At 40.3% G+C, this 18105-nt stretch overlaps 1 protein-coding gene across 1 annotated transcript; it reads left to right on the plus strand.

The window, feature by feature from the left end:
• Nucleotides 1-201: 201 nt before the first annotated feature.
• SAMM50 (SAMM50 sorting and assembly machinery component) lies at nt 202-14718 on the plus strand. The gene is made up of 15 exons (XM_014881034.2): nt 202-371; nt 2043-2153; nt 3215-3316; nt 3786-3873; nt 4444-4550; nt 6463-6593; nt 6801-6888; nt 7375-7503; nt 8155-8226; nt 9282-9368; nt 10665-10735; nt 11149-11216; nt 12006-12152; nt 13230-13371; nt 14130-14718. Exons 1-15 carry the CDS (start codon nt 351-353, stop codon nt 14173-14175), a joined length of 1410 nt encoding a protein of 469 aa, XP_014736520.1. The 5' UTR covers nt 202-350; the 3' UTR covers nt 14176-14718.
• The last annotated feature ends 3387 nt before the right edge of the window (nt 14719-18105 follow it).

Consider the following 18105-nt stretch of genomic DNA (forward strand, 5'->3'; position numbering starts at 1 on the left):
TCACGCTGACTCTCCGGGGTTTGGGGTGAATCTCCTGGGTTTGGGGTGAATCTCCCGGATTTGAGCTGACTCTCCTAGGTTTGGGGTGAATCTCCTGGGTCTGGGCTGACTCTCCCGGGTTTGGGGTGAATCCCCCGGGTTCACGCTCACTCTCCCGGCTTTAGGGCGACTCTCCCGGGTTCCGCCTGTCCCCTGCCCACCGGAAGCTCTCTCTTGGCCCCTCCCCTTCCGCCGCCCTGGCCAATGGGCGCCGGGCGGGGCCGCCTGTCATGGCCGCCCCCACGCTGAGGCCCTGAGCGCCCTGAGCCCGCCGGAGCCGCTGAGGCCGCGCCCGCGCCACAGTCGCCGCCATGGGCACCGTGCACGCCCGGGTGAGCGCCGGGCCCTGGGGATCGGCCGGGGCGGGACCTGCCCGGGGTGGGACCCGGACACTCGCGCCGGAGCCGCCCGAAGGTCGCACGGTCCCGCGCTCCCCGCCGCGACCTTCGGGCAGGGCACAGCGCGGGTGCGGCCGGGCTGTCATCGGGGCTGCGTCCCGCCTAAACCGCTCCGAGCCCGCCGCTTCTGGCACAGTCCGGCCGGGGCAGGGAGAAGGGGTCGGAGCCCGTGCCCGTGCTCGGAGGCGCCTTCCTTTCCAGCTCATTCCTGGGTGTTTTTATAGAATCATAGATACTGACGGCTTGTAAGCGACCTTTATGGTCATGTGGTCGCACGTCCCCGCTGCCGTGGGCAGGGACACCTTTCACTATCCCAGGTTGCTCCGAGCCCCGTCCAACCTGGTCTTGGACAATTCCAGGGATGAGGCAGCCACAGCTGCTCTGAACAACCTGTGCAGGACCTCAGCACCCTCACAAGGGAGAAAACATTTCTTGCTGAGTACAACATTTCTATAGAAAATCTGGGTCTTCTTCAGGTCTTTCCTGAGGCTTTCCCAGAGCTGCAGCCCAGGGGGGTGGGCTGGCAAGAATGAGGCTCGGGAAATGAAAACAGAATAAAAACGACCCAAACCAAACAAGACCCCAACCCAAGCAGCTGAAAAAGCACAGTGCAAAGAGAAGCACCCCCGGTGAGAATTGGAGGCTGGAGTGTTGCATTGCTTGGAGAGGGCTGAGAGGCTTCACACGCCTGAAATCATTGTGAATCGATTCTCGAATCTCCAAATACCAGTGCTTAAAGAAGAAACACAGAAGTCTAAATGCTCAGTTTAAGGCTGAAGAACAGCTGCAGGCAGCTGCCTCCAGTTAAGGCTCTAAAATATATAAATACCATGACTAATGTAATTTCTGTTTCAAGATGTTTTGCTTGTATTCTCTGGTTTGTGTCCATCTGTGGTGTGAACTGCTATGCAATATTGTATTTCACACTTGCATGAAAATTGTGACAGTGGGAGAATATATTGTCTTCTTTTAACTAGATTTTGATATGCAACAGCAGTTTACTATTCGGGAAAGCAGCTATTCTGATAATTCTTATTTTAGGACTCTTTCAGATATAATAAATAAAGCCATGCTGTGTTTCATTAAAGTGTTTGGCTCTGGTGGTCTGATCTTGAGGTTCTCGAGCCTTATTTGGAAGGTTACTTCTAAAAGAAATGCTGAAATATAAAAGCAAATAAATACATGCAAAGCAACCTAATATTCTGAGAGCACCCTTTTTATTTTATTGTTTGACGTTCATATTCTTCTGCCTCTTAAAAGCCAAACTAGAGAAGTGACTGCCTGGTTTTAGATTTTTTTTAAGAAGGGGAATTCATCTTTTTACACGGGAAGCCTGTCTTAAAAGCTGAGGCTACTTTTTGGAAGAATGCAGTGTATTTTTCAGAAATCATTAAAGGTGGAAGCTATTTAGCTTTTGTTAAAAATTTCAGCATCTGAGTAGGTGTCAAGTGTTCTGGTAATTCCTTTCATTTTAGTTCTCATTTGCTTTTTTCCCTTAGGATTGATGAGCCCACTGTTGAGAACCATAGGCTTTTCTCATTTACAAAAGGCACAAATTGCAAATCCGTGTGCCCTATTAAATGCAGTTTTCTTTTGTGCTTTCAGAGTTTGGAGCCTCTTCCAGTGCCTGGGCCAAATTTTGGTGCCTTGGGAGAGGAAGGTGAACTGGTTGAAGTTGAACCTGAGGCCAAGCAGGAGATTCTTGAAAACAAAGATGTAAGTGCCTGAGCAACATCCTGATTTTTTTTGTGGAGGGAAATAAACATCTTGGTGGGTTTTTTTAAGCAATTGGCAGTAATAGGAGGTTGCTGTTATTTTGCTGTTTTATTATACATGAATACATAGAGTCATACAGATATTTCTGATAGAGGTAGTATAATCTGCATAATCTCTCTTACAAATTCTGATATAGAATCACAGACTTGTTTAGGTTGGAAAAGACCTCTGAGATCACAGAATCTTAGGTATTAACCCACAGAGTCTTAACTGTTAACCCAGCACTGCCAATTCCAGCACTAAACCATGTCCCAAGTGCCACATCCACACGGTTTTTAATCTCCCCAGGGGTGGTGACTGCCCTGGGCAGCCTGTTCTAATCATTGACAACTATTTGAAGCAGATTTTTTTTACGTTTACCCCTAAAATTATAGTTCACTTAAAAGGTTGAAAAAAATAGGGAGATGTAGTCCATTTGTACTGGGTAGTGTGGAAGGTGTTTTTTACAATAAAATTGTCTCAGGTGATTATGTATCAAGATGAAAGTATAAAACCTCATAGTGGGAGTGATTTTCAGCTGCATTTGAAACTGCACTGATTCTGTGGTAGTGATGACTTTAATAGAGTTTAAATATTTGTTGCTTTTGCACATGTTTGATTTTCTTATTTTAATTCTTTGCTTATGTATAGCTGATAAAAGAAGTAGCAAGCAACTATGACTAACTACATAATTCTATTTTATGTACTTGTGTGGTTTCTGCAGTTGCTTCTTTGTCCATACAACATTTACAACTAAAATCTCAGCAGCTGCAGTCTGTCAGGGTGTCTTGTACTACAACCATTGATAGCTTTGGTGCTAGAGATCTCTTTCTCTCATTTTTGTGTTATGAGAGCAACATCCCAGAATCTTTGATAGCCCTGATTTCTGATAATGTAGCTTAGCAGGAATTAGCCCTAGGAATCGTCAGGGTTTCTAGTAATAATTTTTGTGCACCGATGACCTTGATCCTCGTTTTTGGATGCAAATCCAGTACTTGTGTGTAAAGATTTGTTGTGTTTAGGTGGTGGTTCAGCATGTCCATTTCGATGGACTCGGAAGGACCAAAGATGACGTCATCATGTATGAAATTGCTGATGTTTTCAAGGCAAGAAATCTCATCGATGTAAGTGCTGCAGTGAATTACAGACTTGCTGTTTAAAAATTAATTCAAACTTTGTTCTCTCTTTTTTCCTGCTTTGGGCTGCTTATTTCAGACATGTGGCAACTGTCAAGAACAGGGGCCTCCTAAATAAGTTGTAACTACTGGAACCTATTTGAATAATTGTTTTAACTAATAAAGTACTGAGGAATCAAACTAATGAAAGGTATGAAGGTACTGAGCCAGATGCTCTGGGTTTAAATTATTTCTGCAAATGCAAGTGTTAAAGTGGTTGTGTTCTGTTTTGAACGTGCACATGTGTCTTTAAATACAAAATCTGTGAATATTTTACAACTTAGCTGCATCTTAACTGATTTATCCTTATTATTTTTTGTTAACCTGGAAGACTGAAAGGGACTAGATTATCTTCAAAGCCCTTTCCAACCCAAATATCCTCTGATTCTGTGACTGAGCTACTTTTCTCATGCTCTAGGTGATGAGAAAATCACATGAAGCTCGTGAGAAGCTGCTTCGTCTCGGAATCTTTAGACAGGTGGATGTTCTGATTGATACCTGCCAAGGTGTGTATTACCTCATTAATCCTCACCTTTTTTCTCATATATTCATACCTGTAATATATATTTCTCTGTGTAATAGGCTGGACATTTTTTGTGTGTGTAACTTAGTTTTGTGTACCTTTGTGTATATTTTAGATGAACACAAGGGTGTGCTGTGGATACAAATGGATATACATCAGTTATTCCTATGAAGGAAATCTATTTGCATGTGTTTGCATATATGTGTATGTGTATTTAAATGTAACTTGTCCGTGAGTGAATTTTCAGCTTTTAAAATAATTACAGTAAGCTTTCCTTAATCCACAGTTTCAAGGAACATGTGAGAGAAAACTTGAAAATGTATCTGTACTTGTACTGCATGTCACATTGGCCTGAAATGATTAAAGCCAGTCATCCTATGATTGAATCAAAATCTGCACTCACATCCGAACATCCTTTTCTCAAACCGTTTCACTTTGTAACATGGACTTTTATTATGCCTTAACTCAGTTTTCAAATAATTCAAGTGACCTTCAGTTTGTAATTTTTAAAATAACTCTTTGGTGATAGCATGCACTTCATTTATTTCTTTAGGAGATGATGCTCTTCCAAATGGTTTAGATGTGACCTTTGAGGTAACAGAATTGAGAAGGCTAACTGGGAGCTATAACACCATGGTTGGCAACAATGAAGGCAGCATGGTATGGATTATTTCAAATTATTAGTAGTGTCTTTTGATATTCCTCTTACTTCCAGTTTCAAGCCTAACAAGGAATTTGGTGGTCCAACCTTGATCCAGCCTTACTAAGACTTTGTCAGGCTTTTGTGTCAGGCTTTCATTCAGCAGAAACCTATTTTGAGCTGGGGGACAGTGCTGTAGCTTCCAGCTCAGCATGTTAGTTTTTTAATTCTTGAAACTTCTTGAATTATTTCTTGCTACTATTTAAGTTATTTCATCTACTGGAGAGATTAGTAAGGTATTTGGCATTTTGTTTCTATGAGTTATACTTGAAGTATTTTTTTCTCAATCAAAATGCTTTATATTTGACTTAGAAATTCTTATTTTTCTCTTTTCTCTCTGGCTGCCTTTTCCCTATATAAGTTATTCTGGGCTGTAGAGCTCAACGTTTTTACGAATTCTACAAGCCTTGGAACTTGTTTTCATGTGACTCAATAAAGGATGCATCAGATTAAAATGTTGTGTGAGCAATATTTACCAGTTGCCACAGGAAGTACCAGCTGTACTGCTGCTCTGTGAATGTGCTTTTACCAGAAGTGCTGCTGTGAGCAGATTGTGCTTTCAGGTGCTCACCCTGCACCCTTTTTGCCTTCTCACTTGCACGGGGCAGCTCTGCCTGGGGCTGGTGGATAAGCCAGATCAAGGGACTCATCCTTTTCCTCTTGGGAGTATTTTTAACCTGGATAAGATCCCACATGACTCAGGTGATGGTGTTTTGCACATGCAAGGAGAGTTGGAACTGGGTGAGTTGAGAGCTGCTTATGCAGCTCCAATGCCAGGAGCCAGGTCCAGGGTGTTGTGGCCTGAAGGAATCCAGCAGGGAATCCTTCCTGTTGCTTCCAGTGCTGCTCAGAACTGACTGAATGCTGCTTGGATTTCTCTTTTTGTGCTCAGCTTCCTCCTTTATTTGATTTTGATTTATCATAGAGAAGTAAAACTTGTGAATACTCTAAAAGCACGACTTTTATACACTGATATTCACAACACAGATTATGTTTCCTTAAGAGCTGAATAGATTTATTTATTCTAATCCCTCAAATTCAGCTAAAGCTTATACATCTAGTACTTCATATTAAAAGCCTTTTGTCTTTATGGCATAATAACCATCATTACACAGCTCAGGTTATTGGTTTGCTTCCAACAGCTGTCAGACAAAGGCAATCAGGAATTGGGAGTTTTTTGATTCTTTTCCAATAGAACACATAGCAATAGTACAGTGGTAGTGTCTGTTTTGGGAGGAAACCTACTCCATCTTTTCTGCCCAAGGGCCAAGATCTGCCTGAAGAATGCAAGGAATCTGCGTCAGAATAGGCAAAAATGTTTCAGTAGTTTCTGGAGAATTGTAGCATTGTATTATACCACCATCAGATCCGCTTGCAAAAGGATCTTGTTGCTCAAAACTACAGGGAAGTGGCTCCACAGTGATAATTTTCCCTTGTTTTGGTTCTGATGAACCCTCCCTGACAGTTTTTCCTCAGGATCAGTGGGAGAGTCTGCAGTTGTGGAGCAGCTGGTTGTTGTGCCAAAGATTTGTTCTCCAGGGCTTTGAGACAGGCTGGGAGATTTTGTTTGAACTAACATCAGTACTGATGGCTTAGTGAGAGTGCAGCTTAAGTCAGCAACTACTAAACAGCAATAAAAGTTGGGTGTTTGATTGTAACTTGCACTGTTGGCTTTTGATGCCAGTGCAGAGAGAGAACTAATTGAGAAAAAAACCCACATTCAGTTACAAGTATTTTTAAATATCTTAATTTCTAATTCTTCTGATGTCATTCTCTTTAGCATATGATTAAGATGCAAGACAGCAAATGATATGGGGAGATTTTTGTTTGTTTATCTAATGTTTTGGGGTTTTTAAAATTTATTTTCTGTAGGTGCTTGGACTCAAGTTCCCAAATGTCCTTGGACGTGCAGAAAAGGTGACCTTCCAGTTCTCCTATGGAACAAAGGAAACTTCATATGGCCTGTCCTTCTTCAAACCACGGCCTGGAAACTTTGAAAAAAAGTAGGGGATGCATTTTTCTCTACTTCTTTTTTTAGTGAAGGAATATAAAACAATTAATAACATATTTCATTGAGAAGAAATTGCATTTATTCTTCCTGTGAGTCTGGTAATGATGTAGCAGAGCTACTTTCTTAAATTTTTGTGGTTATTCAGAGCTGTATCTTAAATAGTTTCCCTTTCAAACCTGCCAGTAATGTTGTGTTTCAGTTTTTCAGTTAATATATACAAAGTAACTGGACAGTTCCCTTGGAGCTCTCTTCGAGAAACAGACAGAGGAATATCAGCAGAATTTAATGTGAGTGTAGCACAAGTGTAACACATGCTTCATTTACATTTCTGTTGAGCTCTTGGAAATATTTGGTTTACTTTTTGAATGGATTGAATCACTCATGCACAGGGCTGACTTCTCTTTTATTTGAAAGAGGTCAGTGATTTGACAATGACAGAGGTTTTGCATCTTAGATTTTTTGTTACTTTTGGCTGTATAAAAATACTAATATGTTTTTCTTCAAATTTTAAAAAAAATTTCACTTCAGAGAGGCAGTTGTCTGCCAAGCTTACTGTATCAGCCCAATTCAAGATATTTTTTCATTTGGGATGGATTAATTAGTGTGCATCTAACTCTCTTGGCTGAAGCAGAATTAGCATAACTCTGAAATGGAAAAGGATTTCTCTCTGTTTCAAGAAGTTTAGGAAGAAAACCACAGACTCAAATATAAAAAAATATTTATTTTAATTTTGTAACAGTTGTTTTGATGACTTTCTCAATTCTTTATTGTAGTTTCCCGTCTGGAAGACCAGTAACACACTGAAGTGGGAAGGTGTGTGGAGAGAGCTGGGCTGCCTTGCTAGAACAGCATCCTTTTCTGTTCGAGAGGAAAGTGGACACTCTCTAAAATCTTCTCTCTCTGTAAGGCTTTTAATGATAATATTTTATAAATACAGGACTCTGAGTCATCTCATATTTAGGAGTGATACCAAAGGAGCTTTTTGTGTTTGAAGGGAATGTGTTTTCTTTCAGAGATCTTTTGCTGTGTTTGGTCATTGCCATGGAGTAATCCAGGGGGCCCAAAGGAGAACAGGGAATCACAATTGGCTGTTAGGCTTTGGCTTGTTCTCCCTCTGTCTCACCTGCCATCTCTTTTTGCAGAATTGCTTTGTTTTATGGCAGACAGGGAGAGTAAATGTCCTTATCCTAAGCCTTCTGTAAATATTCTCCCCTATGCCAGTTTCTGGTCACTTGCCATCTTTCACTTGCAGCTTACAAACTGTGGGAGATAAGCTCTTTGCAGAGTGGTGGGTTGCAGTTGGGCTGTGCTCTGTGTCTGGTGCATGACATGGGCAGAAGATACAAATACATGCATTTCATGTGGCCTGTAAATGTCAAACAAAGCCAGTCTGTAGGGATCTTGTACCCAAATCCATGTAGCTCCACTAATCTTAGATGGAGCTGTGGTTGTCTTCCACTGTTTGCACATTTTTGTAAGGAAAATAATGGTGTCTCTCCGAGGCTTTCAACAGATATGAGAACATAACCCAATTTTTTTTTTGTTCTTCTCAGCATGCCATGGTAGTTGATTCCCGGAATTCCACAATCTTGCCAAAACGAGGTGCTTTGCTGAAAATTAATCAGGTAGCTTTAAATTACTTCTGCTATTATTGGGGTTTATCTGTGTGTTCAAATAAGTCTGAATTTATCTAATTGATATTCATGTTAAAAATGTCTAAAGTTAGAAATTAATCTAAAATTGACTAGGAGAAAATGTGGACTGGTAATTACATTTTCTATTTACTGAGTGTGGCTTTTAAAATCACGAAACTTTTTTATGGAGGAAAATTTTCATTTGTATGCCATTAGTTAAAGAGCACAGCCTCTCCATGAGCATTAAATTATTTATTAGCTGAGAGACACTGTCCCTGACAGCATTTGCACTACACTTTCAGTGGATATTAATTAGCTCTGCTTTTTTAACACTGTCATGCACAGATTGCCAGGCTGTAGTCCTGTTGCCACTTACAAAATTTTAAAGTCAGAGTTAAAAATGAAAGACTGGGTAAAAATAACTCTCCAAGGCATATATGCATGTATCATTTTGGCACAGAAAATGCTTTTCCCTCTTGTTACAGTCAGAGCCTTTCTGAAAGCTGGCTTTTCTGCTGTATGGGTAATACTTCAGAAACATGAATTTCTCCAGTGCTTTAGAGGCAGATTTGAAATGCCACTGGAACTAAAAGTAAGCAGCAGTGAACTGTGTGAGTTGAGAAAAGTGGTTGTAATTCAGGGTTTAGGTACTGTGTCATTTGTTAGACCCTGCCTCTAACACTGAGTTAGTTCAGTCACTTCATGAGATGTGAAAATAACAAATTGTGTCATGTCCTTCTTCAGCACATGAAATCTTCTCAGATCTAGGGAAATACAGTCTTGATTTTGGATGCTGAATTTTCCATCTCCATTCTTTCTTGCCTTCATATAGAAAATGGCTTGGAAAGCAATAGTTTGGTTTAATATTTGGAAAAGAAAAAAGAATGTAGCTCATTATTCTGAGGTTCGTGCATGCCTCACCATGCCAGTATTTCTGTATTTCTTGTAAGAAAAATGCTGCCTGTGCTGATGCAGGCATGCCGAATTTTTAGAGGAAAGAAACATGAAATATCTATTGCAACTTCCATAAATTTATGTCTTTGCAGGAATTGGCTGGCTATACAGGTGGAGATGTGAGCTTCCTGAAAGAGGATTTTGAATTGCAGTTGAATAAGCAACTTGTCTGGGATTCGGTAAATTTTTTAAAGATATTTTAGTAATTGACCTGAGGTTTTTCCGGGGCTGTTAAACCTACATCTTGTGATTATTTTTCACTATAGATTAGGAAAAGCATTGTGAAAAATGGCTGGAGTAGATAACTTGATTTAGTTTTCTGTAAGATGGACTATCTTTATTTTTAACTTTGTTCCTGCTGTGCACAGTCACTTGAAAAGTGGGAATTTTGGAGAGAGCTTGTTTCACAGTTAGCCATAAGAATGGTTTTCCTTCCAGAAGCGATGTCGGTCATGCCTGTTCTTTGTAGTCTTCCTTAGGAGGGATATTTGAAAAACTTTGGAAGTTTTTGAAAAATTTTAAAGTTTTGAAACCTTCATGAATATTCTATATAATCTTGGTTTAATTTTCTTTTTAATTGAAATGACGCCTATATAACTATTCATCTTGGTATCGTAGCATGTAATTGTTTCTTGTGTGTAAGATAATTGGGAAAAAATGGGAAGACTTGATGTCAACAGCATTGATTTAGTATTAGGTGGAAATAAGGTTTTGAATTGAAATACTGAAAAACTGGAATAAGAATTTCAACATATCTCCAGAATATTTCTAACTGCGTTTAGAAAAAAAAATTATCACATGGAGATACTACAATAAATTCTTCTCAGAGCTGAATGGGGAATTAAACAGCAACTTGCATAACGAACATTTAGAAGTCAGAGGTTACAATAATTTGTATCCCAGAGGTATTAGCAATACATCCCACTGTCTATCAGTAGTACTTCTGCACTGGCAGCAAGCAAGTGAATGAATCTATTTGTTATGGTGATTTGAGTTGCAAGAATTATTTTTTATAGATAAAGAGTAGCTCTGTATGTTTATTTGATGTCAGTATAGTGAGTTGCAGAAGGTGGTTTCATGTAATTACAAGGTTAATTTACAGACAGGTCATAATTGTACCTTTTTGGCAGCTGCTTTGTGGACTCAGTCTCTTGTGGGTTTCAAATAGCCAAGAATAATTGATGACAGCACTCTTAATTCAAGACATGAAAATTCTCAAGACCAGAGGTGCTGGATGAGGTTGAGTGCTCCCTTAAGCTGTTGTGGAAGTAGCATTTGGCTGAAATGTGCTATATTGATGCTTTCAAGGCACAGCACTGCATAAAAGAAAGAGGGCAGCAGCCTTCAAGAGTTTCCTGAAAATCCTGTGGCAAATCTGACATACTGGGTGTGATATCCACAGACTGTGAGCAGCTGTGACTCTGGGAGACTGATGGGAGCTCTGCCAAATAAACAATTTGTTTTTCTCCCCAAAGGTTATTTCAGCATCACTCTGGGGTGGAATGCTGGTACCTATTGGAGACAAGCCATCCAGTATAGCTGACAGGCAAGTTTTTTAAATGTTTGGGTTTTTTTTCCCAGTCAACAGAGGTATTGTGTATAGAAAACTCTGCACAAGAGAAAAACAGTAGTAGTGCTGAGGAGATTAAAGTGTTTGTAGTTAGCTATAAATGCATGTTCATACTCAAGCCATTTTCATATTGGGATGGTAAAAATGTACAACTTGCTGTGTAGTAGCTTTGCCTGCCCGTATTTATGGTTGCAGAATGGTTTTTATCACCTGCAAAATTCCGTAGCAGGCAGAGGTTTATTCAGATACAAAGCCAGATTGTGACTCTGTTCACTCTGTAGCCAATTTTGCCTTCTAATGCTGGTGTTTAAAGATCACATTACTTACTAAACTTGTTACAAGGTTATATTTAAGTGAAGCATTAAATTAAACTTATCTGTATTCATTAGGTTTTACCTTGGTGGACCAACAAGCGTGCGTGGATTCAGCATGTACAGCATTGGACCCCAGAGTGAAGGTCTGACATTTGTAAATCCCCCTCTTCTGACAATACTGTAAATACTGATGTGTCACACAGAGTCCTTAAACTTTGTATAACCTGAAAATAATTACACTCATTCTGCACTTTGAGAAGTGTTATGGCTTTGATCTGTTGTTACAGATTAGTTCACAGTGGGATAAAGCCAGGTAGTTCTTAGTTAAGCCATGATTAATTACTGATTAATCATGTAAACCATGTGTGTGTTCAGACTTGCACATTTCCAGTGTGTCATTGGAAAAGTTCCCAAAACATGATTATTATTGTTTGACACAGCCTGTGTTCAGATTAGCTTAGGGGAAAGATAATCTGCTCAACAGAGATGTTTGGAGAACCAGGAACTTGCTCACTTCTCTGCCTTACTTTGCTGTTATCAGTGGATTCAGTATCCAGTCTATTTTGAAGTTAATTGTTCAATTGTATCAATTTCCCATTTTTAAAACCAAGGAAAGTATTGCAGAGGTGGTCAGGAGGTAATTTTGATGAACTGCCATGAGTAAGTGCATGCCTCAGGCTGTTCTGGTAAGGGAAGGAAGGAAAATGCACTTCCCTTGGAAGGTTTAAACAAATGTGGAAGTGCTGATTTTTCAAATTAATAGTGGTGAGTTTGGAGAGAGTTGGAAGCAAATGGGAAGAGTCGTAAAGGGTAGAAGCGGAATATAATCTTACGGAATGTAAAACAACTTGTGGATGTTTTGTTACCTTTAACAAGATTCTTCTAATATATTCCACAATAAGTGCTTTTATTCCAATATTTTGCCCATACAGGTGATTATTTGGGAGGAGAAGCCTTCTGGGCTGGGGGAGTGCATCTGTACACCCCTCTCCCTTTCCGGCCTGGCCACGGAGGGTTTGGAGATCTTTTCCGAACACATTTCTTCCTGAATGCTGGCAATCTCTGCAATCTCAATTATGGTAAGACTCAACAGAATAGAAAAACCCTCTTCTCTTCATATAAAAGCAAAAAGGAAAATCGTTTTCACTCAGAAGCACTTTGTTTACTACATATATTTTGGTGCCTGTCAAAAACCTGCTGCTTTAACTTATATATTTGACAGATTGCCAGTAGTTTATTTAGCTCTCTCCATAATTTCCAGCACAACTTTTAGGAAAGAGAGGCGGGAGGGTAATGGTAGTGTCTGTGAACAGGTGATGTTTGCAGACCAGTGTGTAACTAACACTTTCTATCTTACACCATTTGAAGGGAGAATGAAAGATGATGTTTTAGTGGGGTTGTGGTGTTTACTGGGATGAACTAAAGAAAAAGTGGTGATATTAGATGAGGGTGTGGTAGCTGATGGGACTTGCTTACCTCCCATCCCTAACTCTGTTCAGGATATGTTTCAGTGTATTAATGTATGACTTTTCAATATGATTTCAGTCAGTTTTAGAATATAGCGATATTTGATATCTGCCTCACTAGATGTAAGAAAGGTGACATCCATATGGGAGGGAGATACTTCAATCCACTTAAAATTAGTAGACTCACTAAATCATAGAATAGGATCACCGAATGGTTTTGATTGGAAGAGACCTTAAAGCTTATCTTGTTCTCCCACCTGCCATGGGCAGGGACACCTTCCACTATCCCAGGTTGCACAGAGCCCCATCCAGCCTGGCCTTGGACACTTCCAGAGATGGGGCAGCCACAGCTTCTCTGGGCAACCTGTGCCAGGGCCTCAGCACCCTCACAGGGAACAATTTCTTCCTAATAACCAATCTAAACTTCCTCCCTGTCAGTGTGAAGCCATTGCCCCTTGTCCTGTCACTGCAGGCTCTTGTCAGTAGTTTCTCTCCATCTTTCCTATGGGCTCCCTTCAGATACTGGAAGAGAGCAGTAAAGGCAGTGAAGTCTCTCATTTCCTCCTTCTTGCTAGTAGGTGCCTTATAGTGGGACATAGAGACCAGCCAACAGTCCAACTAAAATCACAGTATTTTTATTCTTGTTCTGCTCTCTTGCTTTGCTGCTCATCCCTTGGTGTTTGGCTGCAGGTGAGGGTCCCAGGGCACACCTGCAGAGGCTGGCAGAGTGCATCCGCTGGTCCTACGGCGCTGGAATAGTGCTGCGCCTGGGGAACATCGCCAGGCTGGAGCTCAACTACTGCTTCCCCATGGGAGTACAGGCTGGAGACAGGTTGGTTTGCTACACCAGCTTCTTTAGGGGTTCCTGCACTCCTGTCTGCCTTCTCAGAGAGTTCTGTCTTGTGGTTTTGTTTGGTCCATACAGCAGAGACATCTCAGTGCTGCTTTCCCAGCCTGCTTTATTCACCTTGATTTCACAGCTGGGTTAAGACTTTGCTTCTCAAGTGCCAAAGTTCATTTGTCTTGAGAGCAGCTATTGATATGTGCAAATAGCTGTGCAGCAGCTTCATTTCTTGTGGGGAAGTGATCACTCAAACAGCTTGTGGGGTTTTCTTAAGCCTTCTCAACCCAAATGATTGGATAAATACCTCATTTGATGTCTTTGATAAATACCTAGTTTAATGTCTTTGCTTGAAAAATGAAAACAAGTTTGTAAATAAAGAGAAAAGAAGAACAAATTCATTTGTTAGCAACCGATTATCCTGCATCAAGCAAATATTAGAATATGCAATAAAAAAGCTTCAGGAGGCCTGTTCTTGTGTGTGAGTATTGTGTGAGATATTCAGTCTTTCATACAGGAGCAGGATTATGTTTCTATGGGCAATGTGAATGTATAATAGCAAGTTTAAAATTATGGGCTTTATTTGGAAATATAAATGCTCCATACAGATATGACAGATTGTCAAAACATTTATTTTAAAAAGCCTTTGTCAGCTAAAACCTTGGGAATTTGGGGACAGGGAGAATTGATCTTCATTTCATTAGTACCTTATGTATCACTTACACTGTTTATTTTTTGTTTCTTTTCAGGATATGTGATGGTGTTCAGTTTGGAGCAGGAATAAGATTTCTATAACAGAAATATTTTACATCGCTAAATGAAATTGTGGTCTGGAGATGAAATCAAGACTATAACGTACTTCAAAATGTTTTTTTTCTCCTTTATGCAGATACACAGCTAAGTGATTTACCTCTTGGACTCCACAAGAAATCACATTAAATAATTATGCTCTAAAGGTTCATTGTACCTCTGATTCTTATCAAAGATGGGAGAGTGTTTGTAGGAGTCTATTTTACACCTTTTAGTTGTTGGTTTTTACTTGAAGTATTAGAGTTGTGTCACATATTGGCTCTTGGATATATGATTCGTATCATTTGAGTTTTATTGGTCTGCACAGCCTTCCCTCTTCCAACTACAAGTCCTTGAAAAAGCTGTTACGAGTCAAAATAATACCATTTTAATGGTTTTAAATTAATCAAAATGTTCTGATTTGAATATATTTCACTATTGTAAATCACCTCTGTTTAAATGCCTCCTACAATCTGAATTGCATACTGTAAAAATTCAAGCCATCTGTCTAGCTTAGTAAATACTAAAATTAAAATTTTGAAAGGTTCAGGGCTCTGAACTCGGAGTGTTTTAATGCTCTCAGCAACGGTGTTGATTTATGTCTTGCAAAAGCAGCTTTTTGTAGCAGTTGCAAAAAGTGACTCCAGACATACATATGTGTGGAGCTACCTGGTTTCTCTTTGTGGCTTTCTCCTGACTTGTTGAGATGCTAATGCCACCTCCAAGTCACCTCTGGCTTTATCACTTGGGGTATATTCCAGTTTATAAGGACGGACTTATTCACTACTTTGGTCATAACATCTTTGGAAGTAGTTGCATACTGATTATTTTTATATGTATCTACCCTATGTGGTCATGCTGAGATAATCTGAACTTGAAGTGCACTTTCTCTCACATTTTTTGTTATTGAGTGTTGGCAGGTTTGAAATCACAATACAAAGAAGATTCTGGGGGAGCAGAACAGGAATACATGAACTGTCAAACTCCTGATTTTTTTTCTGCTTAGCTAAAGACAGCTCTGGACGTGTTGGTGCTCTACTTGACTTAGCTGAATATGTCAGGACTTCCATGAAAGCTCTTTCCCAATCAAGTCAGCACTCAGACCCCTCACTTTTTAAAGAGAATACAGTTTTATACATTGCTTTAGCATTGGTATGTATTGCTGTTGTTGTAATACAGTAACTAAATCTGGTTTAGTCAATAATTCTCTAAGATATGAAGGCTAAAATCTGGACTGCTTGGATTTACAGAGCTCTGCTTGATTAAACATTCTTCCCTCATAAAGTAGTAGCAGTAGGCTTACAGATGTTCAAAATGGTGTGAATGACAGAAGTCATCTGTTTCAAATAGCAAAATCTGATATAAAAAAAACTTTTTCAGTGTGTTTATCCAACAGATATTGTAGCAAGTACATATTTAACCCAACATTTTTGGTGATTCTTTTGTTGTTATGAGATAAAATATGGAACTATGCAAAGAATGTCAACAAATGTTATTAGTTTTTACCAGCTCTATTGATATTTTGACATATAAAAATATTTTTAATGTGAATGTTTAGATACTAAAGTACTGTTAGGGTTTTCTCCTAGGAGTTCAAAGTTAGCTGTATTCTGCTGCCTTAAGAATTCTTTTCTGTGCACACTGTTTTACTCAAGGCTGCTCAAGTGCCATCCTTTGGTATGACACAAGAGCCTCAAGCTCAGCTGGCTGTTTGAGAGGGCTCAGCAGTGTTCTGAGTTGAGCAGGCCTAGGGGAAGAGCCCCAAACTCAGCGTGCACACCACACAGCAGCCAGGCCACAATTAAGCTTTGAGAGAACTTTATGAGAACCAAGGGAGGAATGGAAGAAACTGCTGAAGGCTGAAGAGACCTGAGCACGTCTTCTGACAGACCTTGCTGTGTCACTCGCCAGAGAATTGTCCAGTCAGACACAGAGAGCAAAATCATGAAGCTCCACCTGGGTCACTGTTTTCCTACTGGCATTGCACTAGGTTGAAAAGTAACTTTTTCTTACAGCATACCACAAGTGCACAAAAGCTATCCAGTACAGAAAGTATGTCTGTTCCTCTGGAAGAAGCATCTGCATTATGTGGTTACTTCTATGGAATATTGGTATGATTAATATATTTCCATTTAAATTTTGGTGCAGAGGCCCAGATGGTTAAATGGATAAGGTAGAAATCAGAATTCCAATACAAGCTGCTGTAGTGCTCAGTGGGAGAACAGCTTTGTGCAGATCTGAATCCATGTTCTTGGTGGTTGTGTTTCTGGCCAGAGTTGAAAGGAAAAAAGGAGTAAGGCCTGAGTCAGAACTGTGATTCAGAAGCTTGGTGTTTGTTTAAATGGACAGTTTTGGATATCAATTTACCTGTGGAGTAGGGAAGATGCTCTTGCTTTTCAGGCATGCCACTGTTAGGGGCAGCAAGGTGGCAAAGAGTGTCCCCAAACAGCCCTCCTGGGATGTGCTCCTGATCCCATGTGAGCACTGCTGAGGCTGTAGGTCCCACCAGGAATGCAGAGTCCCTTCAGCTGTGGTCTTAATTCACTGCTTGCAGCCCTTTCTGGGGGCTGAGGGAGGCTTGGGGAGGAGAGGGCTGTTTTGGGACAAGGTTTGAAGGGTCTCAGTGATGGGTCAGGGCACCCACAGCCTGTGAGAAGGTGGCAGTAGTATATCAGAAGTATGACAAATATTTCCATTACCACTTCTAAGACCGTGGGTGGTTTCCAGCTGTTCTGCTTATATAAAAAAGTTGAAATTTCTCTATCTTTGGAAAATCAGTGTTTTCAAGTGCTGTTAATGAGTAAGTTTCTAGGGGGCTTAGGTGAAGGTGGAAGAAATGGAGGGTGTGAGAATGCAAGGGGCAGGTTTGCCATAACTGTATGTGATTTGAAAATAAAAGCTTTACAAATAAATTACAATGCTGACCTCAGTAATACTGAAGCATGCTTCAACGTAATTACCTTTGCTGTTACTCTGTGCCTTTTTTCACACAGGTCTTGCTGCCAGTCTTTGCAGAGGTGTAGCAACTAAGGTTTAGTACTTTCTACCTTTGCAAAATACCTGCTGGTTTTGTCAGGCATCTGTGTAGAAGCAACTATCCCTATTGTGCCCTGTGAGGGAAGTGTTCCAAGCCTTTCCCGTGTGTGATCAAACATGGAAAAGTGAGGGGAGGTCAGGTTGGCTCTCCCTTCTCAGGGCTGGGTGAGCACTCACATGAACTAAGTGAATTTTTACTGTGATGTTGCAGGGAAAGAAAACACTGTGAGTCCTTTGTGGGACTATTAAGGAGTTGGTCAGATGTCTGGAGGATTATCCTAAACTTTGTCTGGGAAAGCACAAAAAAAGAATCCCAAAATTACAGAATTTGAGTGTACAATACAGTTTGTTCTGCTATTCTTGTCTTGTTTTCAAGAGGGCTGGAGCCTGCAGCCACAGCTTCAGTAGGAGTCTTCCAGGAGAATTTATGCACACTTCTCAACCATGGCAAACTTGTTGAGATAGTGGATGTACATTGTGTGAGAGCAGAGCTAAATCGCTGTTAGCAACTGCAGTGCTGTTGGATGATTTTACTGTAACTGGGATGAGACTGTGCTGAGTGTATCCTGTGCTTTCTTCTCTTGTTAAGCAAAAAATGCAACCCAGAGCCAACGTCTGCATGGAATAAATGGTCTTTGTACAAGCTTTTCAGTTAAATAGAATACATAAGAGAAGGCACTTTGAAGCAAATCAGTGGCATCAGTTGGGTGGTACATTCCTACCTCAGTATTTAATAAATAAAATTGTTAACCCTGCCCCCCCCCCCAAAAAAAAAAAAAAACAAAACAACAAAAAACCCAAACAACACACCAAACCCAAATACCAACAGTCACCCCCCAAACACATTTTCATTTATTTGGCAGACCGGGAAACAACCGTCTTGCGTCTTTAAAATTTCTA

The sequence above is a fragment of the Sturnus vulgaris genome, chromosome 5 (genome assembly GCF_052056855.1).
Source record: "Sturnus vulgaris isolate bStuVul1 chromosome 5, bStuVul1.hap1, whole genome shotgun sequence".
Taxonomy (NCBI): domain Eukaryota; kingdom Metazoa; phylum Chordata; class Aves; order Passeriformes; family Sturnidae; genus Sturnus; species Sturnus vulgaris.

What these genes read in the sequence shown, in the direction of transcription:
- SAMM50 (XM_014881034.2), top strand. Translation starts at nt 351, where the DNA reads ATGGGCACCGTGCACGCCCGG. An exon ending in CCATCCAGTATAGCTGACAG is followed by an intron (nt 10,736 to 11,148) that starts GCAAGTTTTTTA and finishes TGTATTCATTAG; the next exon opens with GTTTTACCTTGGTGGACCAA. An exon ending in GGAGTACAGGCTGGAGACAG is followed by an intron (nt 13,372 to 14,129) that starts GTTGGTTTGCTA and finishes GTTTCTTTTCAG; the next exon opens with GATATGTGATGGTGTTCAGT.